The following is a 22081-nucleotide window of genomic DNA, read 5'->3' as shown; positions in this document are numbered from 1 at the left end:
AACTCAAGCTTTGCCAGTACACTGAAAAAATAAAAGGTGCTGCAGGCAAGGTGTTGGCTGCTGCTGTTTCTACGTATTCCTGCCTCCTGTTTCTCGTAAATCCAGAAATACTTTTTTGTCTTCAGCTGAATTAAGAAGTTAAACTAAAGGCTTTTCTGATTTGCAATGAACTTGAATACTCTCAGCAACAGGACCACTTTGAAGGTGATAAACAGCCCCTAGTATGACATCTCCAGCTGCTGAATGACAACTGGGAAGCTAACTTGCACAACACATTTTCAGATGTCAGCATCTCAGCTGGCTAATAATCACCTTTCAGCACACAGGAATTTCAGCTCTGTTTTTGTTTGAGCTGGAGCACATCTTTGGGAAAGGAATTTAGCCTTGATTTAAAGTAATTTCAACAGTCTCCTCAAAGAAGGAAAATGCACTGAAAAGATATAAAGAAGAAGCATCCTTTCAAGCTTACAAGCTGTCCCTACAACTCTTCACTACATCTGCAATTGGGAAAGAATGAGTTTGCTCAGATTTCATGATTTGTAGTGGTGGAGCAGCTCAGATTTCACCAGCAAAACCTGTCCCTTCCAAAATGAACTTAATTCTCATTGTGCTGGCAACAGCACTTCCCTCTGTAAAGACAGCTTAAATACTCTCTCTTTTTCTGTGCTCTACAGAAGGAGGTCTCCAGCAATCTCCTCTGTCTCTCACTCCTGCTTATTCAGAAAAGCTCATTTTGTTCAGGTGTTGTAAAATAAACAATCCCAAAACTTTTACAAGGCACATAAAAAGCCATGACAAGAATTTGCTCCACTTTGTAGTTTGCTCCCAGATACTAGGTTTTTAGAGCTTAATCATGCCATTTTTGATAGTACTTTTCACAAACAGCATTTAAGCCACTTTGATGGAGATCACTCTTAATTTCCACTTCACGGTAGAGAAACGAAAAGTATGGAGTTATGAAATAACTTCTGTTTAACAGACCAGTTTAAAAACTAGCAGAACTTTGGATCTTTTCAAATCCTACTCAGCAATAACACTGGTACTCCTCCCAGTGTCCCTGTGACAGGTACATCTCCATCCCACTTGGCAGTATCCTCCGTACCTTCGCAGTTCTTCTCGTCCGAGTTGTCCTGACAGTTGGCTTCCCCGTTGCAGCGCAGGGCACTGTCTATGCACTGCCCACTCTCACACTGGAACTGGCTGTCAGAGCACACTGGGCAGTTCTTCTCGTCGCTGTGGTCCTCACACTCAGTGAACCCATCGCAGCGCCAGGCCACCGGGATGCAGTCAATCTCACCTGTGAAACAGGTGAACTGCTGAGGGGAGCATGTTGGTGGTTCTTTGAAAATCAAGCAAACAAATAGAAGTTAAACATCCAGGTGAACAAACAGCAGATCAGGACAGGACAAGAGCTCAGCTGCTTTCCTATACAAAGCAGCTGATGAACAACGTGCCACAAGGTCACTTCCACAGCCACTGCGTTCACAGCCACCTTTGCAGACCTTGAGGCCAGTGTGACTGATGCAGGCTCACATCAACGAAGGCTTGACAGACGAAGAACAAGAGGAACAGAGAAACATGGACACTCAAAACACATTTATTTTCTTCCCTTCCCACTTCAGACTGTCACACCTTTCTGTTAGTAAGACTTCAAGTCAAAGTCATCACTCTCTTCAACTCTCCCTTTCCTGCAACACCACTGTATACACAGCCAGTTGCTTACTCTCTTTTTCATGTTTGACAGACATTGTATAGAAGATGTTAAAAGGATGTAATTTGCTGCAGATGAATGCACTGTGACTCAGTGTCTAGTTATGTGCCCTTCACAGCTCTATTCAGTCAAAATTATTTTAAAACAAAAAACTGCTCCATCTAGGCAAGTTCCACTACCTCAACACATCTGTTAGCTGTTATTTAACATTTACTACATTAACTGTTAATCTTAGGCAGTAAGTAAGTGTGGATCTTTTCCCTTTTTTTAATCCCCCTTTCCTCCCGCGGCTTTTTGGCCTGGTACTAAACTTGCTCTGAGAAAATATCTGGATTATGTTAGCTCTTGTTCCATTGTGAGACCACACGTCGCCTCGATGGCGAGATGATTGCATAATAAATCCATTCAGTCCAGTGGCACCAAAGTGCCTGTCCTCTCCCCCCTTCCAGCCCCACCCCTGGAGACACCAGGGCGTGGGCTACAGTGGCCATATCTCCATGGAAGGAGGCAACTTGCCCTTCTGGGACTGCAGTTCAGAAAGACACGCACAGGGTGAGCTTGGGGAGGACAACAGAGAAGAACAAAACAGCACAGGCTGTGCAATGTGGCAGAATGTGAGAATCTACCACTGCCTGAAAAGGCAGAACATGGGGAGTGACAGCAAAAAGTAATAAAAATCATACAATTAGAGAATCAAGTTGAAATAATAAGTTGAGGAAGTAGAAAGGGTGAACAGAAATCCTTTTTCAACAGTTACGGGTTTTTTTTCTTCTTCCCTTAACTCCTTCTCAATACTTGCAAATTTAGCTGGAGGGTGGAGGGAAAGAGGTGAGTCTGTACAGGTGTGTAACAGCACCTGGTGCACTGTCACATTCCTCTGGCTCAGAAGCCATCCCTGCAGATGGAGACCCTCCCCAAGGCCAAAGCTAAGAGCTCAGTGGCACAGAACTTGGGAAGGACTCACCTCCGCAGGACAGCTCATCCTGCAGCAGCACCAGGTGCACGGGGCAAGAGCAGCGCGTGGAGCCATCCCCCTTCACAATGCAAATGTGGGAGCAGCCACCATTATCCTGAGAGCACGGATGTTGTCCTAGGATTTTAAAAATAAGACAGGGACTGATAAGAAATCCCCAACTATTTTATGACCTTTCAGTCATTTCTTCATTACCCCCTACCTCCTGGGGAGAGGATTAATGAAAAATCTCTGTTAATGTTGTATTTTGTTGTGTGTATTTCTCCCTTTACACACATCTATAATTATACATTGGTAACTCTCCATGATCTGAAACTACTCTAAGAATTTATACTAAAACAGTACTCAAAGCATTTTGCTTCTTGTGTGAGGTAGCAGTAGTTCTCCACAGCAAATCACACATTAGCAATATAAAAAGATGTCTTGGATTCCATACTTCATTTTCTCTACCAAAGACCATTAAAAAAATAAACTTTTCTAATTTACAAATTCTGAAGCTTCCACACAATCTCTGAAACTCAAATTAACATGCTCTAGATAAATATGTCTCTTCATTTTAATGTTTAATAAGGACAACATACTTCTCTTGGAACTCCTGACAGATTTACTGAGATTAATAGCACACAAAACTAGTAGTAGTCTGCACTGATGTTTTAATTAAACATCCCCAGACATTTTTCTACATATTTCTCCAAGGCATGCACCACAGCCTACTAACCAGGCCTATTTCCTCCAGGATGACAGCAACTCTCCTGCTTTAACCATTCATCTCCCACCACTTCAAGCATGTGTGTGTGGAAAGGCCTGGTAAGCAGAAACTTTTTAACGTGCAGCCATGATCAACACAAATTGCTATTTAATACACACTTCCTTTGTGCAATGCAACGTTGCTCTTCTGTCAATTCCCTTTCGGTATGAAATACCACAACCAAAAATTGTTCACTTTGCCTTCAAGGCAGGCAGTCCACTGAAACATTGACAGCTGGTGACAGGCCCTGAGAGCTGTGCTTGCCTAAACAGTGAACACCCAATAGCAACGCACTAGCATGATCCAGAAAGTCCTCTCTTAGGGATAACAGGATGTTTCCACTGTGTCTAGAGACACTCAAATGCCAGGTGCCTGGATGGGACTACCAATCAAGTTGTCATCAGCAACAAAACATGATGCTGGAGTTGTGATAGAATTCCAGTCTGTTGCCAAGTGCCTGAAGGAAACAACCTAACAGCACCGATACCAACTTCTCACCCCCTCCATCTGCACTGATGTTGATCAGCAACAAGGCACAACAGGCTCGTGTCTCTTGGCTCGAGTCTCACAGGCCCTGTTTGCACCTGCAAGCAGGGATTGCACTCACTGTATTCCTGCACGTTGAGCTCCTTCACAGCATGGATGTCACTGAGTTGTGCAATACGAGCCTGGACCTTTGTACGTCCTTCTCGACCGGTCATATCAATCTTCTCAATCATCTGCTGCTGCCTGTCAATCCAGTACAGCCAGTTCTCAAAGACAGTTAGTCCCACAGGCTGCAAGATATTGGAGTCTTCCAGAACGATCCTGTTAGCACCTGCAGAAGGGAGAGAGTGCTTTGGTTCTACTAGGCAAAACTGTCAGAAACATCTCCTACACTACTCACACCATTATTTTTCACTACTTTTATGCTACTAGGTAAGCATACTACAAAAATCCAGGCAGTTCTGGGTCCTCTGATGCAAGACTAATGCATTTTGCAGACAGATGATCAAATTTTTTTCAGCTTTCACCAAGAAGAGAGTTTTTGTGCTCAAAAAATATCTAGTGTATTTAAGAAGCACCTGGAGTGGAGGGGGTCATCTCTCATGAGCCTTTCTCATGAGTCTCTTATCAATATGATGGAAATCAGTAGTTCTTTTCATTCTTCTTTCCCTTTTTGAGAGATTAATTGCTTTGTCTTGCCATACAACGGGGAATAAGAAAATGGATTATTGGCTTCAGCTAACCCATACAAGATAAATTCCAAGTGAAAGCAGGGTAATTAGGACTTCTCACATGAATGATGAGATTAACACTTCTGACTTCCTCATGTTCTTTCCTTTCAGCTACATTACCTTCGCTAAGCTGCTCGTGCTAAATTGGGAATGCTCCTTTCTTTCTAGCAAAGACTTGCTTTCCTGAGTTCCTTTAGCAATCACCAGACAAGAGGCCTTACACCTCTGAATTGTTGATTTCTATGCCAGATTTTCTGGCATTAATACAGTCAAGAGCAACTGTCACATTTCATGGTTAACTCTCCACATGAACAGAACACAGCCAGCAGTTGATTTAAAAGTATCACTAAACTCTGAAGACAGTGAAGACTTTGTAACTCACACAGAAGAAAAATGTTAGTCAAAACCTGAGGGCTCAGGAGGGAGGCTTAATTCATGCTTCCTTTATTTAACATGATGACGTGCTCATTAACAGTCAAATATTCAGTGAGTTGATCAGATTCTGAGCACAAAATTACTTGTGAAGCACATGGAATCTGCTTCAATTTCAAAAAGCTGAAACAGGATCACACAAGTCAAGGTAAAGCTTGAAAATTTACCTCTAAATCCTGGTATTTCTGATATCTGAGCTCACTACTGTGCTTATTTTTCACTTCTACTACAGCTTTACATTGTTCAACCATAGAATGATTTACCCTAAGTTTTTATATTTTTGTTCTGTACAAATATACTAGAATAACTGAATACCAGGGAAGAAAATCTACCTTAGCCACCCAAGATAACTTTACAGGACAGAAGACACATGTACTTCATGATTTTGTACTTTGAATAAATTCTATCCCTCTCTGCTTTGTTTAGTAGCATGAAGGTGTTTTTTCCTTGTTGAGAATTTAATCAACATTATGTCAATGATGATGACTTAGAAACAAATTCAGCTATGAAAAATGTATTTATCTCCTTTTCACTAAATGCACAGAGAGCTCAGAAGTTAAGTAACCTTCCAAATATTTACCAAGCGTTAAAACCTGAAGGAAAACATGGGAATTCAAATCAGCTAGGCTGGGCTCTCACCACCACTTTGGAGCAACACCAGCAATGATCTGATTAAGAAAAGACGTTGACGAATTCTGAAGGAGGTTATACCCAGACTGATGTAGAAATTAATAGACTGAGTGATGTAAGTCAACCTAAATAACTGCAACCATCTATTAAACTCCAATAACATGACTAATTCTGTCAGGAAAAGGTAAGAAACAGAAACCTGCATCTTGAGAAATAAAGTTAAGCTGAGAATAGGGCAAAATGCAAGGAAGACAGGAAGGAATACAACAGCTAAAACCTTGACCTACCCAAATGTAGTCTGTACATGCCCTGCTCTGCCATGCCCATGTCAATCAGCATGGATTTTGCAGTATGTTCCTAAAACTCTGAAGCTTAATATTTTCACTGCCTTAATGTCTTAATCTTTCTTTTTAATATTTGTGACCAAGTGTAACTGACTATTTCTGACTAAATTGAGACATTAAATCCCTTCTTCCATAAACCAACAATGAAACCCGAAGCTGACTCATCAGGGTGCTAGTCTCCTTTATTGGGAATGTCAGATGAAAGGGAGACATGATTAAGAGGAGCTTTGTCTCCTGGCATCACCATCCCCTTTCCAGCAATACCATTTACAAAAAAAGACTTAAAACCAACCAAATAAATACAAAAATCAGGACACACCCATAGCTCATTCTATTTCCAAATAAAAATTACTTAATTCCAGAATCATTAGACATTTCCAAATCACACTAATTATTCTGGAATAGAAGAACTAATTTCCAAATAGTTTCCATGGCAGGGAGCTAATTCCAGTCATCTTTTCATAAACAACCCCTTAATCATGTGAAGAATCTGCTTAACTTCAATAGGATCTCCCATTTGGGCATAATAACCAAGTCCTAACTGCATGCCTGAAGGACAGGGAGGAAAAGAAGGACTACATCACATAAAAGGCATCCTAGCTGTCCTTGTCTTTATGGGTACTGGAATCCACAGAACTGACAGAGCAAGAGACTGAATGTTTTTAAGAAGCTAACATGCAGAAAAATTACTCAGCTGGTCCAATGAGCTTATTAATCAGCATTCCTAAGCACGGGAATGCATCTCAGCAGTCAGCAATTTATTGTGGTGATTAAAGCAATCTATTTGTGGTGCAAATGCCAAAAAGCAAGGGAGGTTTTGGAATGGCTTTTTCTTGTGCTCTTCGAAATATGGTTTGTAAAGTAAAAACTCTTACTACATAACATTGGTGATCCAGCAGCCACATCATTAAGGAAAAAAAAAGAAGCAGAATCATTAAACCTAGACTGAATTAGAACTTAGACCCATCTCCTTGTCTGGTGTTCTAATTTCAGGAAGATAACAGACAAAGAGAGAAATAAAGCACATGTAATATTCTCCTGCCTGTTACTCTACTCATGCAAACCCTGGATCTGGGACAGCTTGGAATGTACCAAGCAACACCACAGCATTTTTTTTTATTTGTTCTTTAACAATTCACTAACTCAGGTTGTGTCTTGCATTTTAAAACAGTAAACAATCGTCATATCACAGTTCAGTAGTGACCCTGCATCTTCCAGTGACACACCACTGAAAAAAAATTACTGTCTTTCTGAGCTTAAATTCCAACCATCTAGGAAAAACAAGATGTTTTCCAAACCAAAAGCTTATTCTAGGAACTTTAAAAAAGGCTGAAAATTCAAGTGGTGTCAACAGGGTTACATGCTGCTACTTTGAATGAAGGTACCATGTCATAAGTGGAAGACATTACCACAAACATTACTGCAAACTGTCGTAACTCCTTTTATGTTTTCAGCTCTCACTTCCAGCAACAACATCCAGCCCAATCTGTATCACAAATTAGTACTGATGCTACATGAGGCAGCTGAGCTGATCCAGCACTTTGCTGGATTAGGCTGGTAAATGAAAGACATTTGTCTTTCTTACCCAATCTGGACCATATAATTTTCCCCTCTTCTCTTGCTCCACTTCTGGTTGCTTGCTGGACTCTGTCCTGAACCAATGCAGCTTTCCAAGCCAACAGAACACCATTCTCTATTTGTCTTTTTCTGTATAATCTTGTTAGGTTATTGTTAAATGGGTTGAATGAACTCATAGAGGAGGTCAGACAAGCAGCATAACCAATCTTGGGGAGCAAGCAGAGAATTCCACAGCTGGAAGAGGAAGGTTTTTGTCTTTTGAGGACACAGGGATGTTACATCTTCTCTATCCTTCTCACATCTTTTCACCCCATATGACAGGTACAAAAGTAACTGGACACCTGCTGCTTCAACTCTGCAGGACATATTTTTCCACTAACAGGGAACTTTCCTCTGATTGACAGATTACTGCACCAAAAGCAATGCCTTTAAAAACAACCCTTTTTCTCCCCTTTCCAAAACTGCTGCTATTTATTCATCAGCTGACTTTGGGAAACTACACGAAGGTTTTGCAGTGAGAAACCAAAGTAAATAGCATGTGTAGCAATTAATAATGCAAATCACAGAGTCATGAAACTGTAAAGACACGCTGCATGAATCATGCACATTCCCTGGCTGGGAATTCAGGGAGTGATTAGAATCATAGTACAGACTGTTTATAGTAGGAAGGAAAAGATGACACCTTTCTCTGCATTCCCCCACACCCACACCACACAAATGAGTCACTGAATTAAGGTGCTACTCTACCTGAAAGGTCACTGCTTTCAATTCTGCGCAGATCTGAGTCAGCCCAGAACAACTTGCCCAGCTGGCTGTCAACAGCTAAGGCGATGGGCTTGCTCAAACCGCTGAAAAAAAGGACTTCTCGCTCAGTTCCATCCAATGCTGCTCTCTCAATTTTAGGAGATCTCTCCTGGAGGTTGGTGAAATACATGTATCTGGAACAGGAATGATTAGAGGAAAAAAAAGGTTCATTTGATCTTTCCACATTTTTGCTATAAATCCAAGACATCTTAACAAATGTCAAAGTTGTTTTTCATTCTGACAAACAGAAAACAAGCTGCAGCAAGAAAACAACTTGATTCTCAAAACCCTGGGCCTGAGTTTTCCCACATACCCTTTCTCTGGATTCACCACAATGGCTCTGGGCCTATCCTGATCCCCCTTGAGCACCACTCCCATGGGTCTCCCATCCAGGCGGGTCACGTTGATGACGTTGGTGGCCTCGCAGGTCCAGTAGATGTAGCGGCTGTAGATGTCAATGCTCAGGTCATAGGGCTGCATGTCCAGGTTCTGATTGGGAACTGGACTTGTCACAACAGTGAGGCTCTGCAAAGAAAAGAGAAACAACACACAGGAGAACATTTAATCTTAATCTAATGTGAATAACTTTATTTGCTATGGATGCACCATGTCTAACTACTGCTCAGAAAAGGGAGACAGCCAAAATATTAGCATAAAGTAAGGAGAGACCCAGGTTCTGTTGCCACATCAACACCTTTGATAAGAGAGAGACACTTAGTCCTGATGGTTTGCTGTAATGGCAATCACACAAGCTGACTGCAGCTTGTAAGACTTTGCAAGTTTGACCAGTAAGTCCAAATTGTCTCTGTGTTCAGGGTCCAGAGTCAGCTCCTGTATTTGCTCTACTTTTGTGACAGCTCAAGAGCTCAGTTTGGATAGACCCAAACCCAGCACATTTAACACTCTACAATAGAAATGTACCACCACTAATTCCCAAAGTTGCAATTGAGCAGAGAAAAACAAAGGCAAAGTGAGGCCAGACAGCACTTGAAACGCTGGCCTCATTCTTGTCCACCATTGCTGCCATCTCAGTTGGAGGACATGAGGGTGGTTAACAAATGGAAGGCAGCTCTGCCAAAGATGGAAAGTACATCAGCTAGTGTACAACACTGACTTCAGAGCATTTCCAGCTAACACCTTACTAGTTCAAGGTCTTGCCTTCTACTGGTCTAGACTTCTGGAGTTGGCATGCCTTTTTCTTCTTTTTTAATTATTATTACTTGTAGAAAGAACCTCATCAACATATTTAATGGACTTTTCTAAAATTCTGAAGAGGATTAATAAATCACTAAACATGGCCTATATAAACATTTTTGAAGCCACGGTTATGAAGTGAGCAGCCTCTACCCTCTCATCTCCAAATTAAACTTCACCAGAAAATTTGCCTAACTTTATTTGGCTTGTCACCTCTATGAAACGGTGTGCCTGCAAGTCTTCCATTTGTTTATTCTGCTGAAGCTGGCAAAAACATGGTGGCTTTGACTAGTTTTGGCTATTATTTAGATATTCCAAAATTAAAAGCATTGCTAAATTAAGAGTTAAGGCTGAAGGGCATACAGCAGGATCCAACTACTACCACACCCACCACCAGAAACCACACTCTTAAAATTCAGCTGAATATAGCACCTCTCTTGTGTTGTGTTGCTCATCTTAGTCTCTTGCTCGTCCCACATTTAAAAAATCAGTAAGAAAAGATCTATTTTAAAATGAAAAATTGAATAAGCAGTTACTGGTCACAGTTAACCTCACTGAACTTGCATATTGGGTTTGAATGACCAGGTTTTGGTTGGGGGTGGGGGCTATAGGGATGGGTTCTCTGAAAAGGTGCTGGAAGCTTCCCCCATGCCCAGCAAAGCCAATGCCACCAAATCCAGGATGGTCCCACCACCGGCCAAGGCTGGGCCAATCAGGGATGCTGGTAACACCTCTGGGATAACATATTTAAGAGGGAAAAAAGTTATTGGGCAAAAGCAATTGCAGTCAGAGAAGAGTGGAATGAGAATATGTGAGAGGAACAGCCCTGCAGACATCAAGGGCAGTGAGGAAGGAGGGGCAAGAGCTGCTCCAGGATTCCCCTGTGCCCCTGCAGCCCATGGAGGGCACAGGGGTGCAGAGATCCACTGCAGACCCTGGAGGAGTCCTTGGGCAGTGAGGAAGGAGGGGCAAGAGCTGCTCCAGGATTCCCCTGTGCCCCTGCAGCCCATGGAGGGCACAGGGGTGCAGAGATCCACTGCAGCCCCTGGAGGAGTGCTTGCTGGAGCAGGGGGATGCTCAAAGGAGGTTGTGACCACATGGGAAACCCCATGGAGAGAAGAGCCCACACTGGAGCAGGTTTCCTGGTAGGATGTGTGACCCTGTCAGGAACCCAGGGCCTGTTCCTCAGGGACTGCACCCCACGGGAAGGACTCACACTGGAGCAGTTCATGAAGCAAACATAGCCCATAGGAAGGACTCATTTTGGAGGCAGAAATTAATGGAATATTGTCTCTGGTGGGAGTGACCCCACACTGGAGCAGGGAAAAGACTCCTCTCCATGAGGAGGAAACAGTGGCAGAACAAAGTGTGAGGAACAGACTGTAATCCCTTATCCCAGCTCATGAGCCTTTTGCTGTATCTTGCTTCCCCTGTCCAGTTGAGGAGGGAAGTGACAGGGTGGTTTAGGTGGGTGTCTGGCCTCCAGCCAGGGTTGAACCACCACAGCCTGTATTACCTTTTGCCTTCTACCCTACTCTATTTTCTCTGTATTCTCCAGTCAAATATATTTTCCCAAGACTGCTACATGTTTTACAGGTTCAGTCTAGTCACTCCTGTGATTTACAACATCTCTCTTCCTATCTGCTCCAGAACCTGGGAGGCTCCAGACACGGCAGTGTGCTCACACAGCTTCAGCCTCCTCGTTTCAGAGGATCTACCCCTGCACTCTGCTCACATACCTTTGTCACACCCCCGGCTTCTCCCAAGAACCTTCCCTTCCATGTTTCATATCTCAAATATGGGCTTCAAACAGCTTCCAGACAAAAGACAGTGTTGAGCAAATAATGTGCTGGGAACAACAGTATGCTCAAGCTGGCCTTGGTTTTCCATGTTTTATTTATTGCTGCACCTTCCAGATTTACTGGATTACTGGGATTTATTCAGATGACTGAGGACTCCAGAAAACTCGGGATGACAGTCGTTTTGCCAAGGGACACAAGGGACAGTAACCGAGGGGTGCATCTAAATTATCCCCACACAAGCAGTCATTGTTTGGCACAGGCATGCCAAACGTTCAGCAGTTCCACCCCCTCAGGATACCTGGCTGCCATCCTCCTGTGCCTTGCGGATGATGTTCTGCCGGGAGTCAATCCAGTAGAGCTGCTTGTCCAGGGGGTCGTAATCAATGGCGCGGACGTTGCGGAGGCTGTGGATGGGGAGAATGATGTCTGGGCTCTGCTGCTCGTCTATCACCATGCGATTGATCGCGTTCTTCTGACTGAACAACAGAAAGGTGGTAGGAGCTGGATGGGTTAAAAAAAAAGGGGTTGAAAGGGTTACATGTGGCAATTAACACTGGGCATTTTTATGTTTATGAATGACAACTGCAATCCATAACCAGACATTTATTTCATTCCCCTTTTCCCTCTTCCTTTGACAAAACCAAACAAAAAATCAAAACATAAAAATCCTAATCTCTGATGACTACGAAAAGCCTTTCAAATTAACTCTTTTTACTATAAATGTCTGTGCGTGAATGTGATAGGCAAAGATCAGATTTTTTAAGTGGCAGGACTAGTGAATGCGAAGACTTCTGTCAAAAGCATCTCAAAGAAGAATGGTCAGTTATGCCTCTCAAAGAACTGCCCATTTTCTTTCTAAAGGGGTCTCAGGGAAATGCAGCTCCACTATATTGAAGTTGAACCCTTTGCTAGGCGCACTCCTACTTGCAGAGGAAGTAAGAAAAAGCCAGCACTGGTTCCTTATTTAGATGTTTCAGGGAGAAGAGACTGACAGTGGTTCAGTCCTCTTCCTACAAATCCTTTTTCTGCTTGTACAGGAAACAAGTAATTCACAGGAAAATTTCTTTACTGTGTGTGAGGCTGTGTTTTTGGAGAAAAATGCATTTGCTCTTCTCAAAGCTATGTATTTTTACTATTTCTAGGTGGTTATCTGGGAATGACAACATGCAATGAGAAAAAGAAGTCTGATATTCTGCTCTGCAAAAATTTCCTGGACAAATGTTTGTTCTTTGTAATTAGAAATACCATCAAAGAGCAAAAGGTAAGATTTAAACACCCCATACAGCTGTAGTTTACCAGCTGTAACTTACAGTAAGTTCAAAAAGCATTTAATACATCACTGAGAAAAATTATCTCTGTATTACATAACTGGGAAAGAAATCAGAGAAGGTAGTGAAAGCATTTTCCTTTTTCAGAGCACTCTTTTCAATAATGCTCTACCCGAAGCCACTGCTGTGCAAGATGGTACAAGAGCAAATTGCCAGAAATGCAGTTGAAGCCTCCCTGAAGTTTGTACAATCAATTCTCTACAGCCCATGCCTGTAGTGAGATTAGCAGTGGGACACTGCATTCATTTACCAGCCTGTAAAACAGGTAATGCAGCACCTGGGAAAGGGGAGGAAGCAAAAGTCTCCTAGAAAACATCATCACCTTGCTTTGTTATTTTAGCATAGCTTTGAACAGCTATTCGGACTGCTGGGAAAGAAAAGAGGCAGGGAGGAGTTTCCTTGGAAACCAGCACTCTCTCCTAACATCTTATAACAATCAGGCCTAATTGCAAGGTATTTTTGTTTTCTGGAAAATCTCTATTTTCCCTCCAAGCACTTCTCCAATAATTTAAGCTGCCTTCTACTTGGCTCTAAACCGTGTACGAAAGCACAAAAAAAATAAAAAAGAAGCGAAGACAAGTTTCTGCAATAATTTAAGCTGCCTTCTACTTGGCTCTAAACCGTGTACGAAAGCAAAAAAAAAAAAAAAAAAAAGAAGCGAAGACAAGTTTCTATGAATGTGTACAGCAAAATAATGGATTCAGAAACATCAGAATTCTTACCAAGAAATTATGATAGAAATGGAAAGGGAAAAAACTTAAGGTAAACGTCTAAGCACATAAAATTATTTCTACTCTTCCCCAAAGATACCCTCTCACTTTCTAAGACTGCCTGGCTTACAACTTTGAATTGATGGCTCATTATAAAAAGCAACAGCAGAATGTCTCCCCTTGAGACTCCACATCTCTGAAACAGTACCAATTTCAGAAATCCCTTTCCAGTTTTCATCATTCTCTCTCCCAATAGTCACATATTTTAACTGTATTTTTGGCAGCAGGCAAATGGAGTGCATTGAGTATGTCTCCTGTGTAACCCTGCCTTCCAACTTCATGACACGTGGTAGGTCTGAAGAGATCTCACCAGAGTATAATTAAAAGAACCTATGCATTCATGAGCAGGGTATTCTGGAAGGGAGGACCTCTAGACAGGGCCTGGACTAACAATGTTCAGGAGGTACATCATAAGCAAGTAATACAGGCAAAAGAAAGTTAAAACAACTCACGCTCCAATTATAGTGTCCAAAAAAAGGAATTAAATTATACACAGAGAGGCCTAAATCTCCAATTAGCTACAAATGAGAAGCTGGAAATTTCCCAGGTTTGAATATGGCAGAGGAAAACTCCTAATACCGCACAAAGAGCCCTGAACTGTGCCATGGGGAAATGGTTCTATTTGCTCGCAATGTATTTCCTATATTTTGCTCCTTGCTCTGTTTCCAGGAGCATTTTCACAAGAAAAACATGACCTTTGATCATTCTGCTACTTTTTCTCCAATGGAAGTCAAAGTGTGATTAGAAGATCACAGTCACTATCAATTAGCTACAAATGAGAAGCTGGAAATTTCCCAGGTTTGAATATGGCAGAGGAAAACTCCTAATACCGCACAAAGAGCCCTGAACTGTGCCATGGGGAAATGGTTCTATTTGCTCGCAATGTATTTCCTATATTTTGCTCCTTGCTCTGTTTCCAGGAGCATTTTCACAAGAAAAACATGACCTTTGATCATTCTGCTACTTTTTCTCCAATGGAAGTCAAAGTCCTGCACCTAGAAGATCACAGTCACTATCAGAGAAATGCCAGCTGTGCCTCTAACTTGCACAAACACGTGAAAGTACCAGGGTGCAAGAATACAGCTGTCATGCAAGGGGCCATCGTAAAGAGCCCAGGAGAGGAGAAGTACAGAAGTACAGAACACATGGGGAGTAGAAAAGCACAGTTTTTTGAAAAGCATGGTTTTCAAAAAATGCCAGGAGGTGGCATTTGTGCAACAATCTGCCCAGCTTTTGGCTTTAAGACAACAGTTGGATGTCTCTACTCATGCATAATGTGGATGAGATACAATCTGTCTCTCTGTACCAGGAATCTCTTCACCCACTGACTAATGTGAATGACACCAGTGGAAATCAGCCATCCAGAGTTGCTGCCAAAATTATGAGAGCTTCACTGCAGCCAGTTATTGAGAGATGGATAAATTATTTGGTTAGAAACTAATTACACACAGCCTGAGGGGCCTTGCGGTTTGTATTCTGCACAACAATAAAGAAAAATAGGGCTTGGCTGCACTGAGATCAGGAACCAGACTGCTGGGGAAGCCATGGAGCCCAACCCATCCTCACTGAGGAAAAACACTTGTAGAGGTCTGAGAGTGGCCCACCTCAGCATCTCATCAGCCAGCAAACACAGCTGCTACAGAATGAAATCCTGACCCCATAAAAGCTGCACAAAATCTAGAATCCAGACTAAAGTATCACGTATCCTTTATGGCAGGCAAGACTAGGAATATATAAGCAGATAAATAAGCAAGTAAGCACTTGAAGAGGGTCTGACAGAGACACAGAACCAAAACATTTTTAGCTTTTGTGTTTACACTGACGTAGCCAAGCCAGTGGAAAATTTCACTAACAGCCATTCTTCTTATTTAATTAAGATACTGCTATGTTGCAAGATTATTTTCTTTTTTTTTTTTCTTTTTCTTTTTTTGCTTTCAACATCCTATGTTGTCTGAAAACTCAGTAAGATATTACTACTGGAAAACTGTAAAACTCTTCTTTCTTCCAAGTACAATGCTGGCATAGGTCACTAAACACATGTGCTCGTGCATTTCCTGTTCATTCCCCATGGCTTACCACTGCAGGTCCTGTTGTCGGAGTTCAAGGAATAGTGAGCTGGGCAGCCACAGACAAAGCCTCCCACGGGGACTGCCAGGCACAGGTGGGAGCAGTGCCCATTGCTGGAGGCACACTCATTCCAGCCCGCCTGCCGGGAGGAGTGGAAGACCAGGATGTCCATAACGTAATCCAGGTGGCCCTGGATGATGGTTCGGTTCTGGCCACTGGTCTTGTTGGCCCGTTCGATGCTGCGCCGGCTCCAGTCTGTCCAGTAAATGTAATCCTGGTACTGGGTCAGGCCAAAGGGGTGAGGCAAATCATCAGCTATGATCTCACGGTCAAGGCCTGTGTACAAAAAGAAGGGAGAGAAAAGTGGACTTACATGGGCACAAGCAGTATACTGTTGAACATGTCCCCTGCCCAGAAAGGTTGCCATGCAATTACTTTAAAGTTACTATTTCATCATTACAAGAGTAAATTACGAAGTAATGTACAGTAGTCAAAAGCAATCTCGGAGCCTATCACAGAAATGTGCTAATCCTGCTTGCCATTCACTGAAAAAATGTAGTTTACTGAAGAAAAAATTTCAAATTTCAGGGTTCTCAGAAAGATTCTGTCCTTTCCCTCCTTCCCAAAACTAACAGGATGCCTCTCAATGTAATGCAGGATCCTGACACTATTTCCAGTTGAGCATCTCTTGCACCACACTTTTCCCATTGCTTATAAAAAGAAAATTGTTATGAACTTAATGAAATACTACATTGCATTATGAGAAAAATTAAATGTACAAGGCTAAAATAACTTGTCTCTGGAATGTTACAACATTCCAGAGCAGCCAGAAAGTCAGGAAAGGGAACAGCTAATTGTGTATATCGTGGAAATGTTAAGAGATCTTAAGGAGCAGGACATGGCAGGGGAAATTATTTCAATTCTGTTTTATCAACCACTTCATTATCATGGTACCTCCTGCTATGTAGTCACACAAAATGAACAGGAGATTATGAAGCACGAAGTCATTCCCTCTTTGCACACAGAGGTCAAGGATGCACAGCTCCACACCCTGCTGTCACCAGCCACAGGCACAGGGAAAAAGAAGCTCTAATATCGTTTCCAGTTCCACATTTCATAGGGAAACATGGAGCAGGCCTCCACAGCACACCAAAATATATGACAAGCTGAAGAAAAGCTTTTCTATCACACGTAATTCCCATATTGCGTTTTCCTGTTTTGATCTTTTTCTAGCTTTGTTCCACTACTGCAAGCATACTGTTTAAAGCAGACTAACTCCTTTAGCATTACATACTGGCTAATTATTAATGCTTAAACATTGGCTATTGTTAATGCTAATCTGAATAACTTAGCATACAACAAGTCAGTTCACTCCTATGGGTGCTGAGAAGTTAAAACAAGGTACTGTGCAAATTTGTGAGAGCCTAGGTCCTACACAGTATTCTGGAACAGAAATAAAGAAAGAATAAAATATTCCACCTCCATTTAGCTGCAATAACCGGTTTATAAAATCATCACAGACCCCAGCACAAGAGAACTCTCCTGCTGATAAGCACTAGCTAGGAAAAGGTCCTTAACATGCAGAAGACAGGGGGAGAAAATGCCTGAGGATACTAACAAAGATATAAAACCAAATTGCATTAAATTGCATGTTGAATAAGATGTTATCTTCTTGTTGACTTTCTTTCTACCTTTTTTATGTATTTTCTAGTGCTCTTGAGAGTAGCAAAACAAGACCCTCCAAAACAAGGCAAGATGACATCTTTGTCCTACATATAACTGGAAATACGTACACCTTGGGTAATTTTAACTTTCTGAGCAACCCAATCATTTACAAGAAAATCGAGGCCTTGCTAAGCACAGTATTACATGAACATGAACTATAGAAGCAAACACTAAAGGCGTGCGAGGTCGGGAAATTTTATTTTTCTCTTAGGATGTGTATCTTTGCATTATTTAAGCCACAATTTGTGGCTGCAAAAAGCAGCATTGCCCTCAGGATGCTGCCCAGGGCTCTGGGGCTCACCTAACATGTTGGAGGACTCTATCAGGTTGGTGTCCAGGTCGGTCCAGTACAGGCGCCTCTTGGCGTAGTCAATGGTCAGGCCGTTAGCACGTCCCACGTTTGGGACCAGCGTGGTCCTCTCACTGCCATCCATGGCAGCTCTGTCAATCTTTGGCTTGCCACCCCACTCAGTCCAGTACATGAACCTGATTAAAACAACAGAAGAAAGAAAAAGAATTGCATTCAATCCAACAGAATTCAAGAGGAAAACCAAAAGAAAAATCCTTAGAAAGCATAAGAGAAAAAGAAGAGCTGTAAATTCAAGCATTTATAAAGACCCATTGTGCTAAATTAGTTTGTTGGTTTTTTTTGGTTTTTTTGTTTTTTTTTTTAAAGTGGAGGCAAGAAAGTGAGTCAAGTTTCCAAAATGCTTCCAACATGATTCTTTCCCACTTGGGCCTGGATTTTTACCAGCAAGTTCTGTGTGACAGGACTTTGCCAGTAACTAATCCATGCATGTCATTTAAGAGGCAGAGGCTGGCAGTCAGGCACCTTCATTTATACCTGGTTATTTAGCAGGGTGTTTATCCAGAGCACTTATCTTCTGTTACTAGTCAGTTGTCTCATAAATGAAGGAACACAAAAAGGTAGATCTGCAGGGTACTTTTGTTAATAGGTGCCACTATTCATGTCCACACAACTAAGTTAACCAGACACGTACACAAGTGTCTTTCATCTCAGCCAAGACACACAAAACTGTATGGCATTTCTACTGGAGCAAAAATACAAATATTACACACTCACATGCCAGCTTATGCCTCATTTGGAAGAAGGACAGACTTGCACATGTTTACATTTTCTTTGGGCACTGCACAGTAGAGTAGGATGCATATTTGTATATTATATATTTGATAGCTAGTTAGTCACTTCTTCCAAAATATGAAGCTGATACCACTCCAAAATAAAAGTGAGAGGCAGCTATCCAATATTTACACCTTTGGGTTTTAATAACTCTAGTAACAAACCCCTGGGAAGTCTTTCAGTTCCAACCAACTGCCCAATAGGAAAGACTGCTTCAGAATCTGATGATCAATGGGGAGAAATTCATTACACACCAGGAATACTTGCAAATTTTTCTTTAAAATTTTGCAAGTCCTTTGTGTATAAATTTTGCAAGTTGGACACAGAACGGAGCCAAGTGTTACAATTGCCCCCATGGCAGCAATGCTTTGAAAACTTCCATTTAAAGTACAACTGTACTGTATGTATATTTATATAAGTATACATACATATATAAGTATACAGCTATTGCTGTAAGGAAAAACAGGCATTCTGACCAAGTAGTTTTTTTTCTGATCTGTGGTGAAAAGACAGAGCACTGAATGATGATAATCCTTGGGAAAAACCTACTTCCAGCATAAAACCAGAATCATCCATAGCAGCCTTTTGTTATAAATGAGTAACTGGATCTAAGAATCTGATGTTGAATTCTCATCCAGGCAACCCTTGGCACATCAGGGCTGAATCCAATCTAGAATCCCACTGGAGGTGACCACTGCCACCAGCTTGTTGAAATAAAGCAGAAGGAATGTGTTTCAAGTTCTCTGAGCTGCTATAGCTCTCACAGTGTGACTGGGAACTGTGATAATGTCATAACCCCTTCAAATGAAGTTCCTTCATTTGAAAAATAATGCAATATTGGTATAACCTAAAAAAGTTTTTGCAGTAATTAGTTACTGTCAAGTGAGCGTTTCGGGGTAGAAGAGCTATTTCAGAAGCTGAATAGTTAGCTTGACTTGCCCCATTCCTTCCTCCCTCTCCCTGTTTATTGCCCTACTTTTGCTGTTACACTTCAATCCAACTGAGAAGTTTCTTCTCAGAAAATCTTTCATTTGGGATAGGTGAATATAATTGTTTCACCTCCTTCTCTGTCCCTCTTCCTTTGTCTGTGCAAAATAAAAGGTTTCCTTATCTGAAGCAACAAATATCTTCCTTATGCTCAGACTATAAACTCCGCTCTCCCACCCTCAAATTAAATCATTTAATACCTTTATTGGACCCCAACTTGTGATAAAAAGAATCCTAACTTCTAAAACGATAAATATATTCCTTTCAATGCTATAGTCCTTTTCTGATTAATGAATTTCATAAACCTAAAACTACTTTGATTCTGTGCTTAATTAAAAAACTAAATATAAGTCCCACTCTAATGAGCTGCTCTGATTTTTTTTTTTTTTTTTTTTTTAGTGTTTTTAATGATTATTCAGGACATTAAGAGTGTATTTCTCTAAATTACCAGGTTGTATTCCCCAGCTCAGTCCTCTCAGGGTTTACAGACAGTGCTTAACTACCATGCCCTAGAGGAAGCATTACAGTGTTGTTTTTCACTGTTCATAAACACAGAATGAAATCAGCGAGTTACCCCTCGGCAGGGTCGAGTGCCAGTGCCCGGGGACTGTCGAGATCTTTCCACACGAGCACCTGGCGGTGCTGCCCGTCCAGCTTGGACACCTCGATGCGGTTGGTGCCAGTGTCAGCCCAGTACAAGTTCTTCCCCAGCCAGTCCACAGCCATGCCCTCGGGATAATCCAAGCCGAACTCCACGACGTGTTCCAGCGCGCTGCCATTCATAAACGCTCTGCTGATGGTCTGCGGGGATACAAAGATACACAGGCAAATTAGAAAACTTACCAGTCTGTCACTGGGCTGCTTGTTTTCTTTGTTGAATTTTAAACACTTTCAGATTTTAGACATCTCATAGGAAAGAGGATCTTACAATATGCTACTTATTTGCAAAGCAAACAATGCTGCTATTCAGAAGTAATGATTTACTGCACTCTGTGAATGTATTCTGTGTCAATTACAATAGCATTTCACTGGGGAAATAAATGGGATAACTAGTCTGGTTGAATTAAGCATCTACATGACAAAATGACCTTAATAACTCAGTGCCAACTTCGAGGGGGAAATATTTTGGCTCTCCCAGGACTATACAAAAGCAGCAATGTTATAGCACGAAACACTGTTTAAAGCAGCCTAATGAAAAAAAAGTGCAGGACAGAACAGCAAATAGAAGAAAACAACCAAACGACTGATGAGCTCAGTAGCTTCAGTACTGATGGCTAAATTTAATTTCACTAAGCACAATCTCTTCTTGGACTTTTGTTCATTTTATCCTGCCATCAGGATCAGCCTGTGATAGCAGATACAGCCAGAATTCCATTTTAATAATATATTAGAGTTTAGGCATTCCCTGATAAGCCTGAAAACGTTAGAATAGTACAGAATTCTTGTGGCAAACATGGGCTACCTTTCCATGTCCTCAATATTCCTATCTGCACATACTCCTCATACTCACAACTAATGAGAAGTTAACAAATCCCTGATTTTGGTTTACTTCCTAGTTTGAACACAACCTGCTAATTATGCCAGTTTGTGACAGCAGGGCAGTTTATAGATCAGTCTTATGTGTATCACTTACACCGCTAAAAGAATATCATGCTTAGGGAGTTCAGCCAAGTCACCTCTTGCAGACTCATTTAAACTCTGTGTTTTTAACTACTATGATTCTCCAATTGCAAAAGTCCATAAGTTATTGTTGGCACATGTCTCAAGTCAGTTGCAGAAAATGTAATTAAAAATGAAACTCTTGTACATATCCCTTGAATTTTGTAAACCCCATTAATCAACCTACTCTTAAAAATCTCAAGGAGCATGTAGCAGCTTAATAGCCAACATGGACTAAATCTCTACCTTCAGTGAAATGTCAGTCCAGTAAATGCGATTGTCCGTCACATCAAAATCCAGAGCAGAAGCTTCCTTGACTCCAGTGAGTGGAATAGCAACGTTGTTATTGTTGGTTTCTAGGGAGATGCGCCTGATGTCTGCCCTCCTGGAGAAGAGCAGGAAAGCTTCTGGCACGATGCAGGTCTTCATGTCACTGATGAGCTCCAGGCCGATGGGGCAGGCGCAGCGAAGGCCTTGTGGTCGGTACAGACACAGGTGGCTGCAGCCGCCGTTGTCTTCTGCACAGGGGTTTGTACCTAAGCAGGCAGCGAGAGGAAAAGCAACCACTGCAAACTGACTGCAGGTGAAAGGTGAAGGTAGTCCTCACATGCATCAGCCACACTATGAGTCCTCCAAGCAAACATGCATTTTTCTCTTTGTATTCTCTGAACAAATTATTTTTCATTCATTTCCTGTAATCCTTTAGACCTTACTCTCCTTGGCTGGAAAGCCAGTGATCGTTTTCCTCATGCAAGAAACAAACCCAGCACTAGGGAAAGGGATCTGGGCTTCAACAGCTACTGATGATCCCAATTCACAGCACAAGCACTGAATGCCTGTACGTTCTGCTGCCTTTCACAGTACCCTGGTCCAGCTACATACCCCCTTGCATTCCTGCAGGTAAAAAACGCGCAGAGCTATTTTCACATCCATTCAATGGTCTCTCCAGGATGCAAGCGAAGCAGCTCTTT

The 22081-nt window shown here is 41.8% G+C and overlaps 1 protein-coding gene across 1 annotated transcript in view; it reads right to left on the bottom strand.

The window, feature by feature from the left end:
- LRP6 (LDL receptor related protein 6) overlaps nt 1-22081 on the bottom strand; it is a 118480-nt gene that overhangs the window by 12814 nt on the left and 83585 nt on the right. Inside the window, exons 9-18 of the mRNA XM_041398578.1 lie at nt 21357-21646; nt 20026-20252; nt 17625-17809; nt 15608-15934; nt 11732-11934; nt 8751-8962; nt 8381-8571; nt 4040-4249; nt 2676-2801; nt 1103-1339 (exon numbers count right to left, since the gene is read on the bottom strand). Of these exons, the coding sequence (XP_041254512.1) occupies nt 1103-1339; nt 2676-2801; nt 4040-4249; nt 8381-8571; nt 8751-8962; nt 11732-11934; nt 15608-15934; nt 17625-17809; nt 20026-20252; nt 21357-21646 (2208 nt within the window). The remainder of the gene's footprint in view (nt 1-1102; nt 1340-2675; nt 2802-4039; nt 4250-8380; nt 8572-8750; nt 8963-11731; nt 11935-15607; nt 15935-17624; nt 17810-20025; nt 20253-21356; nt 21647-22081) is intronic.

The sequence above is a fragment of the Onychostruthus taczanowskii genome, unplaced genomic scaffold, assembly GCF_017590055.1.
Source record: "Onychostruthus taczanowskii isolate IOZ18803 unplaced genomic scaffold, ASM1759005v1 scaffold15, whole genome shotgun sequence".
NCBI lineage: Eukaryota > Metazoa > Chordata > Aves > Passeriformes > Passeridae > Onychostruthus > Onychostruthus taczanowskii.
This window is presented reverse-complemented; position numbering and strand designations above follow the sequence as displayed.